Here is a 19,387-nt window from a genome sequence, read left to right on the forward strand (position 1 = left end):
CCTTAATTTCTTTTTAAAGCTACATTTGATCTTTTCTGCAAACTTGGAAAATACACGCACAGAAAGCACAAAAACCTACCAAAGTGGGTCTCTAATTTATCACCTGATGACATGAAATGATGCATGTCATTCTAGTTCCCAGACAGAAAATGACCGGATCAAAGCCTGTCTACCAAGCAGAACAAGAGCAGAAATTCTCTTTGGGAGAATAAGAGCACCCTTGCTGAGCACCTGCTATACATCAGATGCTCTACACGCATTCTGTATAATCCGAAGAGGCAGAAAGTATTATTATTCCCATTTTATAGGGGAGAAAACTGAGGTGCAAAAAGCTTAAGAGACTTGCCCGAAGCCAATCAGTTAATAAGTGGTGGTCTGAATATTGACATATCTGTTTTAAAAATGCAACTGATGGCTTTCAGATGTATGTAATCACTCATATTGAGATTAATAAAATATTAGTCAAAGGGCTTTGAGAATTATTTTAAAGAGATCTGAAATCATCGGTTCCAACTATACTTCAAAAGCACTTGAATAAAATCTGTTCTTGTAATTATATTAACACCAGTCCCTGCAATCTATTTTTATTAATCAGTATCTTTGTTTTTAACACAAGCCGAGCCGAGGCACCATGCTGCTGTGTGAATTATCAGGCTGAGGAGCAGTGCGGGCTGAACCTCACACTTTATTTCACATCCTATATTCCACAAGTATCCAAGCAGTGTTCCCAACCAGACCCCTCTACTTGGGAAGTGGAAAATGGCACCCAAGTTTGGAAAGCTGCCAGAAGTGAAGGGTGTGGAAACCCTGTTTCTGGTGAGAGTGATTCACAAATCCTAAAAGCCATGGTCACCTGGATTTCTGTGGTTCTTTTGACTCTATATCAACTTTGGTCCAACTTGCTTTTCATTTTCTGTTTCCACAGCATTAAACTTATGGCCCTGTGGATAACACCCTCTCCTTCCTCCAAGGCTTACGAAAGCAGAACGTCAAATGCCAAGGGCTCGTTTTTCTTGGCGATAGCGTTCGTCAGTCTCCAGAGCCCGCCAGCCCAGTCATTGGGCCGGGATTACAGTGACTCAGAACACTGTGGTCCCTTCAACTGGAATAATAGGACGGGCCCTAGAATTTAGCTGGAGCATTTCCTCCTGGAGAAGTTTACAATCTGTCACCCCTGGCTTGTGCACTAGATGAAATGTGAATATTCTTCCCTCAATGATCAGCTGCTATTAATAAAACCTCCAATTATCTAAAATCTCACTGCAAAAGGGAAATAGTGTTAGAGAGCCCCATTTAAAGACAAACATTTAGATACACGTGATTTAGGATGCTGATTACACTGTCCCTTGTGTGCTACCTACCACCGTCCAACACAGTAGCCACTAGCCACATAGGGCCACTGGGCATTTGAAACGTGGCTAGTGCAAACTGAGATGTGCTGTGAGTGTAAAATATAGATCACATTCCGGAGCCTTAGTACCAAAAATTACAAAGTTTCTCAGTAATAATTTTTTATTTTGGATATATTGGGTTAAATAAAATATATTAAAATTAATTTCACCTATTTCTTTTTTAACTTCTTAACATGTGGCTGCTAAATGCTCTTGGCTTGCATTTTATTTCTATTGGAACATGCTGGTCTAGACCCTCTCACTGGCTCCTACAGTCCATTCTGGTCCCCCGGGTCTCGTTGGCTCAGGGAGCCAGCTGTGGGTTGAGGACCAGGCTCAGAGACCACAGAACGGATGGTGAGGCTCTCTCACGTCTCTCTGCAACGGGGACAGGAGCAGGTGTCCCTGGCACTTGTGGCACAGCGAAGGCTTGCAGCCAAGCCTGCGGGCTGCCTGACATCCTGAAGCCCCGGGCAGGGGACCGCGCTGCCAATGTGGTTTCCCATAGCAGAGAAACTCACAAAAGGAGCAGCAGACTTGGCAAGGAGGGCTCCGAGTTGGCAGATCTCCCTGCCGCACAGGGGAGGTTGAACTTGAGCTTCAAAGACAGACTTCCAACACGGCCACTGTCATTCAGTCTTACTGCTATTCGTCACTATGATCATTATTATTATAGTTACATGAGCCAGTTGCTTGGCAGGGGGGAATGTCAGGATGTTACAAATGGCTGCCTGTCTTGTAAAAGTGAGACATGAATGAGCTTTCTCCTAGCCTGGGCGCAGGACCAGGAACAGCTTCTCATCTCTTACTAGGTGAAAGGCCCACAGTGGGTGGAAGGATGCTGCTCTAAAGCCACCCATCCTTCCACCCTCTGCCGGGGCTACACACTTGAAGGCCTCCCAAAGAGGATGGGGCTTCAGAAGCTCTCTGGGAGAACTTAGGGGCAGCATGGTGAGGTTTTAGATGCTATTGGCAATAGCAACAATTCTGTAACTCACATCACTATCACCACGTTCACTACCTGCCAGGCTCTTTAGCTCTGCTAGCTCTTGTAGCCCTCACGACACTCTTATGGGGTAGGAGCATCCTTTCAAAGGAAACAAGGTACAAAGAGGTTAAGCAGCTTGCCCGAGGCTACATGGCTAGGCAGTGGCAAAGCTGGGATTTGAACCCTGGTGTCCCGGCCTTGGCATCCACATTTTTGATCATTTTTCTATATTGAAGGCTCATCAGCACTTGACCTAGTGTGGTTCCTAGGCAGCTATGGTGGGAACCGGCCCAGTGAAGGCAACTCTTGCCAAAAGGGGTTCAAATGCTTAACAGGATCAAAACAGCCAAGATGCCCACTTCGCTCAGGAACTCTGTTCTGAAAGCACTGTCTAGAAGGACCCCACGAGACTGTAACATGTGTGCAAGGGGACGCACTCTCCCACTCTTGGTTGTACTTTCACTGAACTCCTCTCTTCATTTTCACGTTATATTCACTCGCCAAACCTTCAGAGCCCACTCTCAAAGAAATGGCCTGACCGCCAAAGGCTCTTTCCAGGCTGTGATGACAAAATAACACTGGCCTTTATGCATAAAACATGCTCAAGTCCTTTTACTGTCTCAGGGAAACAAAGAATCTCTCGTCCTCTCATCAAAAATAAAAATATTTCATTTTAATGGAAAAATTATAGTTTTGAAAGATGTCATAAACTCCCAAGGATAGAACTCGGGACACAAGAGGCATTCCTCACGGACATGGTTGGCAACACTGACATGTCAAAATGGTACCATTTGGGAAGAAAGAAGATGAGCTGGAGCGTTTTCTGGGTGTTCTCTTCTGACAGCTGGAACCCTGAGTTCACTAACCGTCTCCTCCACTCCCTCTCTCCTCTGGGGCCCATAACCCCAGAGCCACACAGCTCCTGGAGCCTTTGCCCCGTTATATTGAGACTGCTTATCTGCCCCCACTCCACCCCAGACTCTTCTCCAGCAGGGGCCGGGCCACCCTCCTGTGCACCCAGCACCAGGACCACGCCCAGCACAGCAGACGCGCCATAAGGTTGCGCTGGAGAAACGAGTGGATCTGATTCAAGGCCTCTCCATAGAAATCACTGAGCTCTTAAATGCAAAAGCGAAAAAGCGCATAGGATTGCTGGATTGCTAAGGCTGGAGGGGGCCTTAGAGACGATTTTAAAAAGTGTCTTCAGGGTTCTGAAGAAGAAACTGAGGCGCAGAGTAGCTAAGTGGCTTGCTTGAAGGTCACTGGGCTGGTTAGTGGCATGGTCTCCTGACTGCGTCCTCTTCCTGCAGCACCAAGCTTAAACCAGAGTGCGATAAAGAGGAAGCATCATGGGGGCTAAGGGTGAGGCGCCCCCAACTCTTAGCCAAGATGCCTCCCAACCAAACCCCTTTCGGGCAGCACATCCACGCCCAGAACACCAAGAGCTGCCACATGGAAAGAATAGTGCAGTGAGAACCTGACTGCTGGAGACCAGCTCTGCCACGTGGGAGCTGTGTGACCTTGGGCAAGATGCTTAGCCTCTCTGAGCTTCTGCTTCCTTAGATGTGATATTGGAATTCCAGCACTAACCTGGCAAGTATGTGGTAGGGGATTAAATGGCCTCATGTACAGCAAAATGTGTTTATTGCAGGTGAGTTGGATAGATATATCTCCTAACATACTACCTAACATCAGAAATTAGAACTGGCCCCCAGGTGTGGCAGGCAGGTGAAAGTGACTTGAGGCAATAAACTAAACCTGGCTCCCAGGAGGACACGGGAGCCCTTCTGGTACGAGAGATAATATTAATAATATCTACAAAACACTCTGAAATGATTGTAGGCACCTGGAATGAACTTTCCATTCATTCTTTCAGCAAATATTAGCTTACTATGTGCTGGACACTGATTTAGGCATGGGGCACAGAAATGAATATAACAGATGTAAAAATCCCCTTCTCAGGCAATTAAGTTTGACCAGAGCAGCAAAACTTCAGGTTCCTCTTTTTTCATGGTATTAATACACCCTCCCACGTCCTCCTTCCCTCACTGCCACCCATTATGGCTAATTGTACATTTCTTTGGACTGGGTACTCTACTAGGCACAGCGATTACAAATCTAACCGGGCAGACAGACCCGAAAACAGATACATACACTAAAACGTGTATCTTACATCAAGGGTCTTAGTCCACCACGTGAGAAATGTCTGCAGTATTTGAAATCTTTGGACAAAATGCATTATATAAATATGTATAAAGAAAATGACCACAAGATGAAAATGGAAAGTCTGGAGTCCAAACTACGTATGTTCTATTTATATAAAAACTGTGCTCTATCTAGGACTGGAGAGAACAGGAAATGACTTCCCAAAAAGTAACAAAAGTGCCTTAAAATCTATTCATAGTAACCACCTCTTCTACCCCCCTGGTTATTCCGTTTATACTAAGAATGCAAAGCAAGTGGCAGGACGGCCGAAGTGCTCCCCCAAAAGGGCAGAAGAGGATCGACTGGCAGGAAAATGGTTTGTAATGATTAACGCTGGCTTTAAATAGCAAATAGTACAAAAGAAAAAAAGACAGGAAGAAAGGAAAGAGAGAGGGAAGGAGGAAGGGAAGGGAAAAGCTAAGCTCAGAGCCTGCTGATTACAGACTCTATTCCCAGTTCCATCCCGGACTCTCATTTAGAAGGGAAAGGCTACGCAGGCTGTATTTTTGTAATTAATATTTTTTTTAAAGAGAAGTTTTAGGTTCACAGCAAAATTGAATGGAGAGTAGCGAGTTCCCACATACCTCCTGTCCCCATATGTTCAACCTCCCCCATGATGGACATCCCTCATCACAGTGGTACATTAGTTACAATCCATCAACCTACACTGACACATTATTATCACCCGAAGTCCACAGTTGACATTAGGGTCCACTCTTGGTATTGTACATTCTACGGGTTTGGACAAATGTATCTGCCATTGTAGCATTGTACAGAATGGTTTCACTGGCCTCAAAATTCTCTGTGCTCTGTCTAGCCGTCCCTCGCCCACCCCACCCTCTGGCAACCATTAATCTTTTTTACTGTCCCTATAGTTTTGCCTTTTCCAGAATGTCATATAGTTGGAAGCATACACTACACAGCCTTTTCAAATTGGTGTCTTTCACTTAGTAACATGCACTCGAATTTCCTCCATGTCTTTTCATGACTTGACAGGTTATGTCCGTTTAGCACTGAATAATATTCCATTATCTAGACGTACCACAGTTTATTTGTCCACTCATCTACTGCAGGACATCTTGGTTGTTTCTCAGTTTTGGCAATTATGAATACGGCTGCTATACACATCTGTGTGCAACTGTTTGTGTGGACATAAATTTTCAGTTCATTTGAGTAAATACTTAAGAGCACGAATGCTGCATTGTATGGTAAAGACTATATTTAGCTTTGTAAGAAACTGCCAAATTGTCTTCCAAAATGGCTGTACTAATTCTGAAGGAGCCACAAGTAAAATTCTGAATAAAGTGCCAACCTTTTGATCTGGAAGAAAGATGCCCCCCGCACCTGGTGTTTCTCTGAGTCTGGAACGTGTACTAGGGAGTTGTGGGATGAGATTTTCCGTGCTTCTCAGTGAGGCCTTAATAATACTGGTTACGTGGTGAGACAGCATTCCTATTACAAGTCTGCGTAATTCTTCCAAGTAATCTCGATTCTCTTACTTGGGCTAATCTCTCTCCAGCTCCTCTGTAACCTTTGCTAGCCATGAAAGAAATCAGGGAGGTGACAGTGAAATGACTGGGGTTGGGAAAACACCGTCCTAATTGACCTGGTCACCCAGCCTCTTCAGCCCAACACCCAACGAACTTCTATAATTTCCTGTTACACCAAAGAAATCAAACATCTCTTTAGATTCTCTCTCTTCTCCCAACCTGATATGTTCAAGAAGCTCCTTAATAGACAGATACACTAAGAATATAACATTAACAATAACAGAGGTCAAACTTTAATCCAACCTACCCCCGAGCACAGTCCTTCAGCCCCACTGTGCTGGGCACTACTCCTATTTACCACTGGGGAAGTCGAGGCACAGCAAGCTCAAGAGTCTGGATGCACAGCGGGGATGTGATAGAGTCAGGGTTCAATCTGGCTCTAGCTTTCCCTCTCTCATGGCGCCCTCCCTGTGTAAGCAGGAGCTGGGAATGGGACAAGGACATCTGAGATGTTGCCTCCGACCTCAGACCCTCCTTCCTGTTCTGCTTGGTAAGAGAAACAATGATGTTGATTGGTAATATATAATATACATCCTGGTTTACAACATAACTTACTTGGCCCAAACCCAGGACTCTACACCGACCTTGGGATGGGCTGTCTCTAACATTTGCGGGGTGGGTGAGGATGCTGGGGTGAGAGTAACTGAGGCCCACATACCATATGTCTAAATACATATGTTACAAATCAAGCTAACCGAGCGTTAAATACAGCATGTTCTCTCCCATCTCTACCATCTTGACGCATGTACCTTCCGTGTCAGTCTGCTCAGGCTGCCATAGCAGAATGCCATAGCAGAAGTCACAGCTGAGTGACTTAAATCACAGACATTTATTTCTCACAGTTCTGGAGGCTGGAAGTCCAAGATCAAGGTGCTGGCAGGGGTGGTTTCTGGTGAGGCCTCTCTCCTCAGCTGCAGACAGCAGCCTTCTCCACGTGTTCTCACCTGGCCTTTGCTCCGTGCACATGCACTCCTGGTGTCTCTTCACCTTCTCATAAGGATGCCAGTTCTATCAGATTAGAGCCCCACACCAATGACCTCATTTAACCTTAATTACCTCCTTAAAGGCCCTATCTCTACATACAATCACATTAAGGATTAGGGCTTCAACAGATGGATTTAGAGGGACATAGGTCAGTCCATAATACTTCCCAACAACCTGGAAGGCCAGGTTTGACTTTAGAATTCAAGGACCCTTAGACTCCACTCCAGTATGTGGAGACCTGGCTCACTCCACTTCTCCTCCCAGTCCCTCTTCATCACATCTATGAAGAGCCTTGTGCACTCCACCTGCATGTCCAAGCTCTGTCCCACTGTCCCCTGCAAACAGCCACCCACTGACCTCTCCACTGGACACAGGAGTGCACACACCAGCAGGATGGTGTCCCTCAGAAGAATGGCTCTTGGGAAGAGGCCCACGTGGGTCCTGGAAGGGAATTCTCAAGCCCTGGGTGGGCATGTCCCTTTGGCCCTGCAGACCCCTAACCCTACAGGGAGAGCAAAGGCTGGAGGAGAGCCCTCTAATGTAGGGGCAGCAAACCACAGCCTGCGGGCCACACCCAGCCTGCCTCCTGTTTGTGTATAGCCTGTGAGCTAAGCACGGTTTTAAAATTTTTAAATGTGAAATGAAAAATGTAAAAAAGACTATCAGCTTTTTGGCAGGAACAGTTGCTCACTATTGCCTCTTGGCAAAATCTAAAATTTAGATTAAGGCAAAGCTTAAAATATTTACTGTCTAGCCCTTAGCAGAAAAAGCTGGCTGATCTCAGCTCTAAAAGAGGGGCAGGGGCCCCTCTTGCCTAGGTCTTCAGCACCTTTGAGACTTCCCTCTTGTGGGTGCCATGTGGAGGATCCTTCCTCGGCCAACACAGAGCCCAAAACTGGCTGCGGTGCAGGACTATCTCCAAAGATGGCTGCAGCACACCTTCCTGTCCTGTATGCCCCCTTGCAGTGTGACAATGCCACTCCTCCCACCAAGATATGGCATTTATGTAGCCTCTCCTAGAAACTGCGCTGGCTCTGGGATTTGCTTTGACCTGCAGAATGTGGTGGAAAGAACACAGTTATGTTCTAGGCCCAGCTTAAAGGGCTTCGTGTCTTCTGTTTTTGCCCTCCTGGGAGCTAGCCACTACGTCAAGAAGCTCTGGATAAACTACTGAATGATGAGAGACTGCATGGAAAGATAGACCACGTACTGGAGAACCCATGGGGCCTTGGCCAAGAGCCAACAGCCCGAGGCCATCTCGGACCCTCTAGCACCAGCAGAGACACGGTGGCGACACTCCCAGCAGCGGGAAGGAGCCAGCCCTGCTGAGTCCTCCCCAAAGTCCTAATTCACAGAATCAGAGCGTTAACATGGTTGTTGTGTTAAGCCACTAAGTCTTGGGGCGGTCACAAAGCAACAGGTAATTGAAACAACTGCCAAATAATGGACCAAGATTCACAGAGTGCTTCCTCTGAGGAAGCCTAAGCTCATTATGGGCAAAACTCAATCTTCAAAGTCATACTTTGAGGAAGGTACTATGATTATGCCCATTTTATAGATGGCACCCCAAGTTCTTAAAAGAGCAGAACTATAGCCAGAGTCCACTATGCCACCATGAAGGAAAAGCCACCTGAAATCCAACAGGAAGTGCTTCCTTCACAGGTGGACATTAAGTCTTCGTGGGGCTGAAATAGAGCAGAGCTGAATTAACCCAGAATCAAATGCATGTTATTGGCCCTTGAGTTGCTCTTCAAGTGGTTCTCAAACTCAGTCACCGCAGCCATTGGCACTAGGCCCTCTTGGGGCAGCAGGCAGGGTGGCTGGGGCGAGGGGAAAGCAGGGCAGGAGGATACCTCGGCGCCCACATTTGGAATCCTCATCTCAGGCCTCCTCTGCTGAACAGGGAGCTGTTCAAAAGGTTAACTGTGCATCCGAACAAAATAACTCCCTGTATAGTAAAGGAACGAACTGAGGGTTAGGAATAAATTTGGTGCCTGTAAGAGCTTTATTAGCTGGAATAAAAGATCTTCTAGAACTGGGAGGTCTCACAGTCCAGTGGGTCTCTGTAGATGTGCTGGTAACAGAGCAACAAGCGATACGCTGAGGGAGGAAGTTGGCACTGATGGTATTAGGGCAACGGGCCTGCACTTTGGGGTGGGCAGCCCAGGATCTCGGCCCTGCCACTTGCTATCTATGAGCCTTGGACAGGTCACCTCTCTTCTCCACAGCTCCTTTTCCTTGTCTGCAAAATAGAGATAATGCCACTTATCTCAGAGGACTATTGTAAGAAGAAAACGAGGTAACAGATATAAGTGCATGGTACATACTAGGAAATGAGCAAATGCTGGCAATCTCTCTCAAGATACTCACCCCCACCTCCCTATGGCCCAGGCAATTTTGCAAAGTAAAAGGTGAAATAGAATCCAGAAATCCCAGACCCATTTTTACAGGATTTAACAAATCCTCACATAGAGGGCCAATTTACGCAGCCACGGAATACTGGGAGTAAAAACCTATCAGAGCATTATTGGAGCTCTGAAGATAAGTAATGGGCCTGTGGGAGCGGCCCATTTGCACTCACGGAGTGAGGCATTCTCTGGGGAGCAACTGAGCCGATGTCTGCAGTCCCCTCCTCTTAGGACAAGAGCCACTGCAGGGAGAAGCTAGTCGGCTCCAGGTTCAAAGCTCAGGGCTGCCTTGAATTGGGGCCATGGGAAAAACTAAGGAATCCCTTTGCATCTTGGGTTCATCGTCTGGAAAACAGCCAATGATGCCAACTTTGCAGAGCTGACTTAGGATTAAACAAAATTAAGTCAGTCAGGCATTCACAAGGGGCCGCTAGTCCACACGGAGCTGGTTATCTCTGCAGGAAGAACAGGAAGGAGAAGGTCAGGAGGAAGGCCCGGACCACAGCTGTTTCCTGGACCACAGTATCGCAGAGGGTGCCAAATGCTCCAGAGAACAGGGCTAGGCTGATTGAACTCTGAGGCCAGGAGAATGATGAGACAGTTAAATAGCCACAGGCAGAAGATAAAATATACGAGATAATATATAGCCAACACAATTCCTAGAAAAGATCTGAGGAGAGCTACACAATTTAAGGAAGAACCCAAAGGAAAGCCTGGCCTTAGCTCTTTAAATATTTCTTGGAGGGAAAGCGGCTGCTTCATTTTCTCTTGCAATGCTGGGGCCATTGGACTGTGACCTTACATAGAGGGAAATTGGCCTTTGAAAGAAAGTAAGCTGCCTTCCGTTTATCATTCCCTTTCTTTAATCAAGCGCTTTCTTTGCTCTGCCCGCGTGGGGCTCGTGTGGGGCCTGCAGTTCAGAAGGCTGATCTCCGAGGAGCCTCTGCTGGTGCTGATTGGCTTCTCTCTCTCTCTAGCTCATCTCTCCCTTTCTTCTCAGTGTGGCAAGTGCTAATTTACTGCCTGACTGCCTGGCTGCGTGCATCACATGATTTATTTTCTCATTTAACTTGCAGATCCTCTTTTATTCTCTATCCGTCTCTATAACCCTTTCCCCAAAGGCCAGGAAAAGTCTCTGCAACATCAATATTCTGGCACCTTGGGCTGCCTGGGGGACTCGGGCAGATGTCTCACCAACCTTCAGACACTCAGGTCCCCCAGCACACTGGCTCTCTTCAGTCAATGAGGGGAGGCGCGTGGGTGTCCTCTGCACTCCACCCCCTGCCATCAGCTTCGCCCCAGGGGCAGCCTTGGGAATCACCCCTCCAACACCTGCCTCCAGAGTTCCCCATCTCTCAATTCCAGAGCCTTCAGCTCTGTTCTATTGCTGCGTCTCCTCCACACAGTTGCACCGAGGAACGCAGCCCGCTGCACCCACACATCCCTAATACCACCTGCTTGCTCAGGCACCATTCCAGACCCGGGGCAGGGGCTTACCAGGAAACCAAAAACAGAGATTCTGCCGTGGGAGCTCAGTGGGAGAGACAGATACAAAGTCAATAAACACACGAGTACCCGACATGGTCTATCGGTGGGTGACGAGCACCACAGAAGGGGAGCAGGGACAGGGCGTCAGGAGTGTTGGGTGGGAGCTGGAGGTTTGCAGTGTTAAACGGGGTCACCAGGAAAGGTGACCTCCCTGAGGTGACACCTGAGTTGAGGCTTCAAGGAGGCTGACACCTGGGGGAGGGACATCCCAGGTAGAGGGAATGAGAAGAGCAAAGGCCCTGAGGATGGGGAGGATGGAGCGAGCCTGGCACATCTGGGGAGCGGTAAGGCAGTCACGGCAGCTGGTCTAGAGAGATCCGGGAGCGGGCAATGGAGGAAATGCGGTACAAAGGGTCTCGGGCCACTGTGAAGACCTGGGCTTCCACAAGATGCCTAATTCAGAAATGAATGGCTACCCCCAGAGCCAGCACTGGTGGCAATGCCTTACCCTTCTATCTCATCTGCCCCTCCTCCCCCTCCCCTGACTGCACACATTCTCTCTACTCTTTAGGAAGAACCCCTCAATTCTCCTATTCTGACAGACACTCGGCCCCCTTCCTGCCTTGTTCACCCATTCCCACTACCTGGCCAGCCACTTCCAGGAGACTCTTTTAAGCGTCTGGCCTCCCCAGCCCTGAGCAATCCCTAATCCCCCTGCACCAGACCACCGCGTTTTGCTGGAGAGTTATCGAGTGTGGGGTGCTGGCTGTACGACAATCCAGACTTCCCGACTCTGTGGCTCAGCCTCTCTCTTCTCTGTCATCACACCTACCCCCCACACCAGCAACCCACTCCCAGGTCCAGGCCCCACCCTTCCTGACTCCACTCTCTGAAGGGGCAGGCCAGCCAGCAAGGATGATTTCAGCTTTCCTGCCTCCCTGACCTCACCCTCCTCCTGTGCCTGAGGAGGAAGGGTCTCCTTTCCTCCTGCATCCCTATTCTGGTTTCCTGCTGGCATATGGTATTCTCTCTCTCTCTCTCTCCTCTCTCTGGACGTTTTCCCTTTGGCCTAGAAATACACTCATGTTTCTGCAGCTTAAATAATGTTTCCTTCATCTTGCCTTCCCTGGGAGTGACTGTCCACCCTCTCTCCTTCCATTTCCCACAGATTCCCCCAAAGAGAGGGTTCCAGCCTGGCTGCTGATGCTCACGCTCAACTCCACGCCAGTGTCATCCGGTTTCTGCCTCATCGTTACTGACACTGCTCTCAGGGCTCTGGTTCCTTGCAGCCAGAGCCCTCCTCACCCCCTCCCCCTTCTCCTTGACCTCTGCAGTTCTCCGCCATCTCTGAGTTCATGAACACTTACCATCCTTGGTACCCAAGACTCTATAGCTCCTTAGTTCTTTTTCTACCTCTCTGGACATCCCTTGGTCTTCTATTTTTCCTCCCATCCCTAATATGTGGCTCCCCCCAGATGTGACCCTTGACCCACTCCAGAAGAAAAGTCACAGGTGATGGCCCATTGGCTGAATCTTACCTGTATACGTTTCTTTTAATACATATTAGAGCCAACTTTGAACAGTTAGGCAAATTTTACATAAAAATGCAGATTTCTGGCTGCTGTCATGGGCAATACTGGGCTGGCATTCCCATAGGGCTGGAAGGAGAAGCCAGGACCCCCTGGGATAGGTCTCTAGCTCTCTGAACTCATCCAGCCCCCAACACTCACAGCAGTTTGCACATCTGCTTATGGCCAGCTGGCTGCGGGGGCGGCAGGCTGCCGGCATACTTCTACCCTAGTGATTTCAGCCTTGCTGGAGGTGCCATCTGTTATTGCCAAGGGGAATACTGTCTTTTCCATGTCTCTAAACCCACGCCTCTCCTGGGCTGCAGTGGCCCATTTCTAACCGCCTCCAGTCCCAGGCACTTAGTAGGCACTCAATGAATACCTGACTGACGATGTCACATGTGGGAGACGGGCTTAAGTGTTGCTGGCTCTCCCTTGGCTTCTAAGGGATCTGTCCAGTATTCACAGCTGGAATACATTCCCGAGCCACTGACTGCATTAGAGATGAAGAAGTCTGATCATGGCTCGGACTCCTGATTCCAGCTCAGATGGATAGATGTCCATCTTCTCTTAAAAGACATCAAAGAAAAGATGGTCTGTAACATCTCAGTGCTCATTTTTAACTGCTCTTTCACTCAGGGAGGTTTCTTATATCTCTGGAGACGGTGTAATAGGTGGAAAGAAATATATGAGCTCTGAGGTCAGAATGTCTCAGGTCCAAACCCCACTTTTGCCTGTTACCAGTGGTGTGACCTTGGGCAAGCCACTTGACTTCCACTCATACAGAAAATGAGACAAACCAGGAAATGTGCTCAGAGGTCTTGGTACAGAGCAGACAGTCACTATATCATGGGTGACATCCTTTGCCTGAGCTCTAACTCGCCCCCTGCATAGCATGCCTGCGAGGAAGGATTCTGCATGGCACATTTTCAAAAAGCTTCGCTCCCACCGCAGCAGGAGGTACTCAGAGGTACAGCAGCCAGAAGCAAACACTTCTGTGCTGCTTCGTTTTCTTCCAGGAAAGAGTGGGCAATGCTAGTATTCAGTCTGATTCTTAGCTGCCAGGAGATACTTGACTTGTGACTGGATCTCGCATGCCCGAAATAACTAACTTGCAGAGGGGGGATTAAATCCAGATGAAGCTTTTGTTCGGCCTTCTCAAGGACTCTCACTGATTCCGAAGAATTCTTTCTATGTCAAAGCAAAGAGCACCCGGGATGTCAGCTTCAGGAATTATCCTCTGATTAGCGCTCTTTCGTGGGTGTCCATCTCAACTCCAAAACCACATCTGTTAGTGACATTTTCTGCCTCAGTTCGTCTTCACCCATTAAAGAGATGCTACAGTATTAATCCATTTCAAGGTTTTTTTTTTTTTTTTTTTTTTTTTTTGTGAGGAGATCAGCCCTGAGCTAACATCCGCCAATCCTCCTCTTTTTTTTTGCTGAGGAAGACGGCCCTGGGCTAACATCTGTGCCCATCTTCCTCCACTTTATATGGGACGCCGCCACAGCATGGCTTACCAAGCAGTGCGTCGGTGCGCGCCCGGGATCCGAACCAGCGAACCCCGGGCCGCCGCGGCGGAGCGCGCGCACTTAACCGCTTGCGCCACCGGGCCGGCCCCTTATTATTATTATTTTTTTCTTTTTTTTTAATTTTTTTTTTTTTTTTGTGAGGAAGATCAGCCCTGAGCTAACATCCATGCTAATCCTCCTCTTTTTGCTGAGGGAGACCAGCTCTGAGCTAACATCTGTTGCCAATCCTCCTCCTTTTTTTCCCCAAAGCCCCAGTAGATAGTTGTATGTCACAGTTGCACATCCTTCTAGTTGCTGTATGTGGGACGCGGCCTCAGCATGGCAGGAGAAGCGGTGCGTCGGTGCACCGGGATCCGAACCCGGGCCGCCAGTAGCGGAGCGCGCGCACTTAACCGCTAAGCCACGGGGCCGGCCCATTTCAAGGTTTTTGAACAAACAGCCATAAATATTTAAGCCTCCGTTTTGCCTGTTAGGGAAAATGCCATCTAAGATAATTATTTGGCCACTGCCTGACACGAAGATTTATATAAACGATAGGATTATTTTAACCTTTGAGCAAATTCAGAAACTTCGAACCTAGATGGTCTTTCTCTATACTGCAATTATTTCTATGGCCCAATGACGACCTTCGTGAGAAAAATGCCAACAGAAGGGGAAACAACCTAGAGTTATTACTGACTGAAATCCCAAACTAGCGCAGCTTATCTTTCAGTGAAAGTCAACTGGAATCTAAACAGAGCTGTCAGTGCTGGCTTGTTTTCTTGTGTCGCCTCTTCTGAACTGTAAGCACTTTGGGGGCAGGGCTCCTGTCGGATACACTTCTGTGTACCAGTGGCGCCATGCTTGGCACAGTAAGCACGCAGAACGCTCTCTGAACACGCACATCGCTCACGTTTGAGCAGCAGTTTAGTGTAGTGGGCAGTGCAAGGGTCTGGAGACTAAAGCCCGATTGTGGCATTTCTTAGTAATGTGGCCTTAGCCTATTACTCACCCTTCAGGCTCCTCACCTGAAACACGGGCCTGATGTTACATTCCTTACGGGGCTTGTTCTGAGGATGGAGGGAAAGTATGTAACGTGCCTGGCATGTAGTAGATTCTCAATAAATGGTGGGTGCTCCCTTTGTTATTGATTGCACAGTGGATACAAGGAGAGGAATGAAGGCTTGCAAAACTGAGGGTATTTAGGGCCGGAGCACGTTATCCTCTGTGTATTAAAAGGCCCAAAGTTGGTTTTCCACACATTCTTCTCTGACAGTGTGTTCCTGGCATCCTTTTCTCTGACAACAAGTTCCCAGAATCCCTCTCCCTGACTGCGTGTTCCCAGCATCCCTCTCTCTCATGATGTGTTCCCAGCAACCCTCTCTGACATGTTCCCAGATCCTTTTCTCTGACATGTTCCCAGCATCCCTCTCTATGATGACATGTTCCCAGAATCCCTCTCCCTGACTGTGTGTTCCCAGCCTCCCTCTCTGACAGTTGTTCTCAGGATTCCTCCTTCTGATAGCGTGTTCCCAGGTTCCTAGCACGACATGGCCAGCCCCATATAGATGCCATCTTCTTCTAGCACTTTCTAAATAGCAATCAACTTCTCAGTTCAAAGGGTCTTCCCAGGCCAACCTATCCTTTGCTTCCAAAAAATCACCATGAAGACAGCAATGGCCAGGGTCTTCTAGGAGGGGCTGTAGCAAGAGGCTCACAGTCCAATGTGGCAAATGAGTCGAGTGAACAATGATGACAGCAGGACCAGCTTGCCTTGGGACAGACAAGACTCCAAGTTACAGATAACAACCTTATGAGGCAGACATTATCATCCCCATTTTACAGGTGAGGAAAGGGAGGCATGGAATGTTTAAATAACTTGACCAAGCGGTAGAAGCAGTACTCAAACATTATGACTGCAGTTCTAGAAAGTGCTCAGATGAAAACCCAATCTCAAAATGTTACATACTGTATGATTCCATCATATAACGTTCTCGAAATGACAAAATTAAAAGATGGAAAACAGATCAGTGGTTGCCAAGGGTCAGGGATCGGGGGCAGGGAGGAGGTGGGTGTGGTTCTAAAAGGGCAACAGGAGGGATCCCTGTGGTGATGGAAATGAACTGTATCCTGACTGTGGTGTTGGAGATGTGAACCTACACATGTGAGCAAGTTGCACAGAGCTCAATAAACATACACACAAATGTGGACAAGTGAAGAAAAAAAGCCCAAAGTTACCAAGATATGCTAGAAGTAGGTTTAGGCAGACTTGGTGGAGGCAGGTGCGGAGGTTATCAAATATAGTTAGATGGAACGCCATCGTGAGTGTGGTAGGCTGAATAATGCCCCCTCCCCCAAAGAAGTAGACATTCTAATCCCCAGAATCTATGAATGTATGAATTTAATTTTACTTGGTAAAGGGGACTTTGCAGATATGATTAAGTTAAGGATCTTGAGATGGGGAGATGATCCTGGATTATCTGGGTAGACTGTAAGATGATAAATTTGTAAGAACTATAAGATAATAAATTTGTATTGTTTTAATCCACTAAGTTTGCGGTCATTTGTTATAGCAGCAAAAGGAAACGAATACAATGAGGAACACCGGGGGAAAAAAAGACAGCAAACTTCAATCATTTGGAAAATTTCACCTATGTGCAACACTGTCATCTCTGGTGTATCAGATGGCTGTGGTGTTCCTGAACACAGGAAGCTATTTCTCTGATTGGCAGAGACCAGGTGGAGATGAAGTTCAAAGCCCCCTTTATTCCCAAAAATGCTGCTATTCCCTGTCACTATGCTTCTACTGTGTCAGCGGGTGTTACACGGAGCTGGCACGGCTTATTATCACAGCCTGTTTAATACATGGCAGCCAGGAGAAGGCTTCAGAATAAACACCGCCTCAAGAGGTTGTGTTTTTTACTGTATGATCTCTCTAATCTTCATGTTAGAAAAATACGACTATTTAAGCTCATGTTATGCCTGGAGATACCAATGTGTGAGTTCTTTTGGGGGAAAACCCCACCAGGTTACATATCAGGATAACATCTTTAGCCATGTAATTCAGAAATTAAGTTTCTAAGTAGATGTTCTAATTCTGTGTTTCCACATTGTCTAGGCATATAATAAACAAACTCTTAAAAAAGGAATAAAAATTAGCTTCCCTTTTGAAAGGGTCTACTAGGTGCAACACATTGGTATTAGGCACTTTCGTCCTCACAGCAATTCTATAAGGAGGATATTATTATCTCTAACTTGCCACTGCAGAAACAGGTGTTCAGACAGGTTAAGCAACTTGCCTGAGTTCCCACAGCCTGCCAATAATCGAGTTAGGACTGAAGCTCACATTGGTCTGATTTCTAAGTTCGTGTGTTTTCCACTCTAAACTACTGCCTTTGAGATAAATGCAATATGTTGAATAAATGCCATAAGAGCCATCGACAGTTAACATGAGAGCTTTACAAAGAGCTAAAGTTTGGCCTAACTTTGAATCCACTACTTTGTACCATGCTGGAGCTCAGTTAAGAAGAGTTTGTTTCTGGGCCAGCCTGGTGGCACAGCGGTTAAGTGCATGCACGCCGCTTTGGCGACCCGGGGTTCCCCGGTTCGGACCCCGGGAACGTACCAACACACCGCTTGTCAAGCCGTGCTGTGGCATCGTCCCATATAAAGTAGAGGAAGATGGGTATGGATGTTAGCCCAGGGCCAATCTTTCTCACCAAAAAAGAGGAAGATTGGCATCCGACGTTAGCTCAGGACTGATCTTCCTCACCAAAAAAAAAAAAAAAGAAGAGATTGCTTCATCCACAAGGCTGTGTGTGGAAAGAAAGCTGGCTACCCAGTGACCTAGGGTTATAATCCATCCAATGATTGTCATGTACTAAGCTTCATAAAATAGGAAGAAAATTACTCAGTAAGTGTTATAGCAATGACAAAGTAGTATGGCCACTGCTGTAAATACACAAATCTTGGAACCACTTTGCTTATAACCACACTGAAACATTCTTTCTAGATTAAATACCATGATCAATTCCAATGTGTCATTTAGAGCACTAATCACTCTGATTTTGCTAAAAGCCGTCATTGGAACCACTTTCTGATCCAGTTTTTCCATGCAGAATATTTTTACAAGCAAGAACTCCCTTCTCTGCACAACAGTGTTGCTTAAATTGTTTTGCCCTTGACCATGTAAGAAATACATTTTACCATGCAACAAGCTCACATGTATACATGACAAAAACAAAAGTTCTATGAAACAAGACATAGCCTTATGTGCAATGAGCTCTCATGTTTTTTCTATTTTGCTCTACGTAGTCTAGTTTAGTCTATTTTGTGGTCATGACCCCACAAAATGACTTAGTGATTCACTAATGACTCTATACTCCACAAGGGGGTTGTTTTTGCTGTTTGAAAGCGCTGGGCCCTACCTCCGGGGCAATGTAATCTGGAGTCCCACAGAAGGTCCTGGTCGTGACTCCATCCATCATGTGTTCCTTGCACATCCCAAAGTCAGCAATCTTGATGTGTCCTTCCGAATCCAGCATGACATTATCTAACTTCAGATCCCTGCAAGGAAGCAGGATAGCATCAGTGTCCTTCCCATGACATACATGGTTTGCTCTGGAGCTAGTGAGATAGAAGGATATTTCATTAGCTACCATCTCAACAGTATGTTAACTTCATGTCTCAGGAGAGCTGGGACCAGGAGTTACTGTGTTTTTGTTTTTGTTTTTTTTTAATCTCCTAATGTGTTGCCTGGCTTACAGTGGTACTTAATAAATGCATACTAAATGAATGACCAAATGGCTGAACTAGTGATTCCCAACTTTGGCTGAGCATGTGAATCACCAGAGATTCCAATTCAGCAGGTCTTGAGAGATCCTGGTCATTGGGTTTATTAGTATCCCACACAGAGGGGTCTGACACACAGCCAGGTTTGCAAAATCACAGGTTTAGAACAACCTCTACGGGTCACAACTTGCCCCTCCCATTCTGCCTAGTGCCATATGTCCTTTTAATAAGTCTTCACTTAACACTGGAAGACATTCTTTTTTCTTGGTGCCAGACTTTCACTGTAACTAACAACCCGAAGAATTTAATCCAATAGTTTCTCCCTTGCCTCCCCTCAGTTCTCCATGTTCTGCTGCTGAGCATCTAGAACAGAAATTCAATATCCACTGCTCCTTGATCTTCATTCCAAATAAAAGGCAGAGGAAGGAGCTGGCAGTGAGGATAAAAGCATGTTTTCTTGTGGAAAGCAGAAATGAGATAAAATCTTTTGAGGTCCAGAAATC

The 19,387-nt window shown here is 46.9% G+C and overlaps 1 protein-coding gene across 1 annotated transcript in view; it reads right to left on the bottom strand.

The window, feature by feature from the left end:
- Positions 1-19,387, bottom strand: part of PRKCA (protein kinase C alpha) — a 411,365-nt gene that overhangs the window by 31,418 nt on the left and 360,560 nt on the right. Inside the window, exon 13 of the mRNA XM_058561412.1 lies at positions 18,521-18,659. Within this exon, the coding sequence (XP_058417395.1) occupies positions 18,521-18,659 (139 nt within the window). The remainder of the gene's footprint in view (positions 1-18,520; positions 18,660-19,387) is intronic.

Source organism: Diceros bicornis, chromosome 18, assembly GCF_020826845.1.
Source record: "Diceros bicornis minor isolate mBicDic1 chromosome 18, mDicBic1.mat.cur, whole genome shotgun sequence".
Taxonomy (NCBI): domain Eukaryota; kingdom Metazoa; phylum Chordata; class Mammalia; order Perissodactyla; family Rhinocerotidae; genus Diceros; species Diceros bicornis.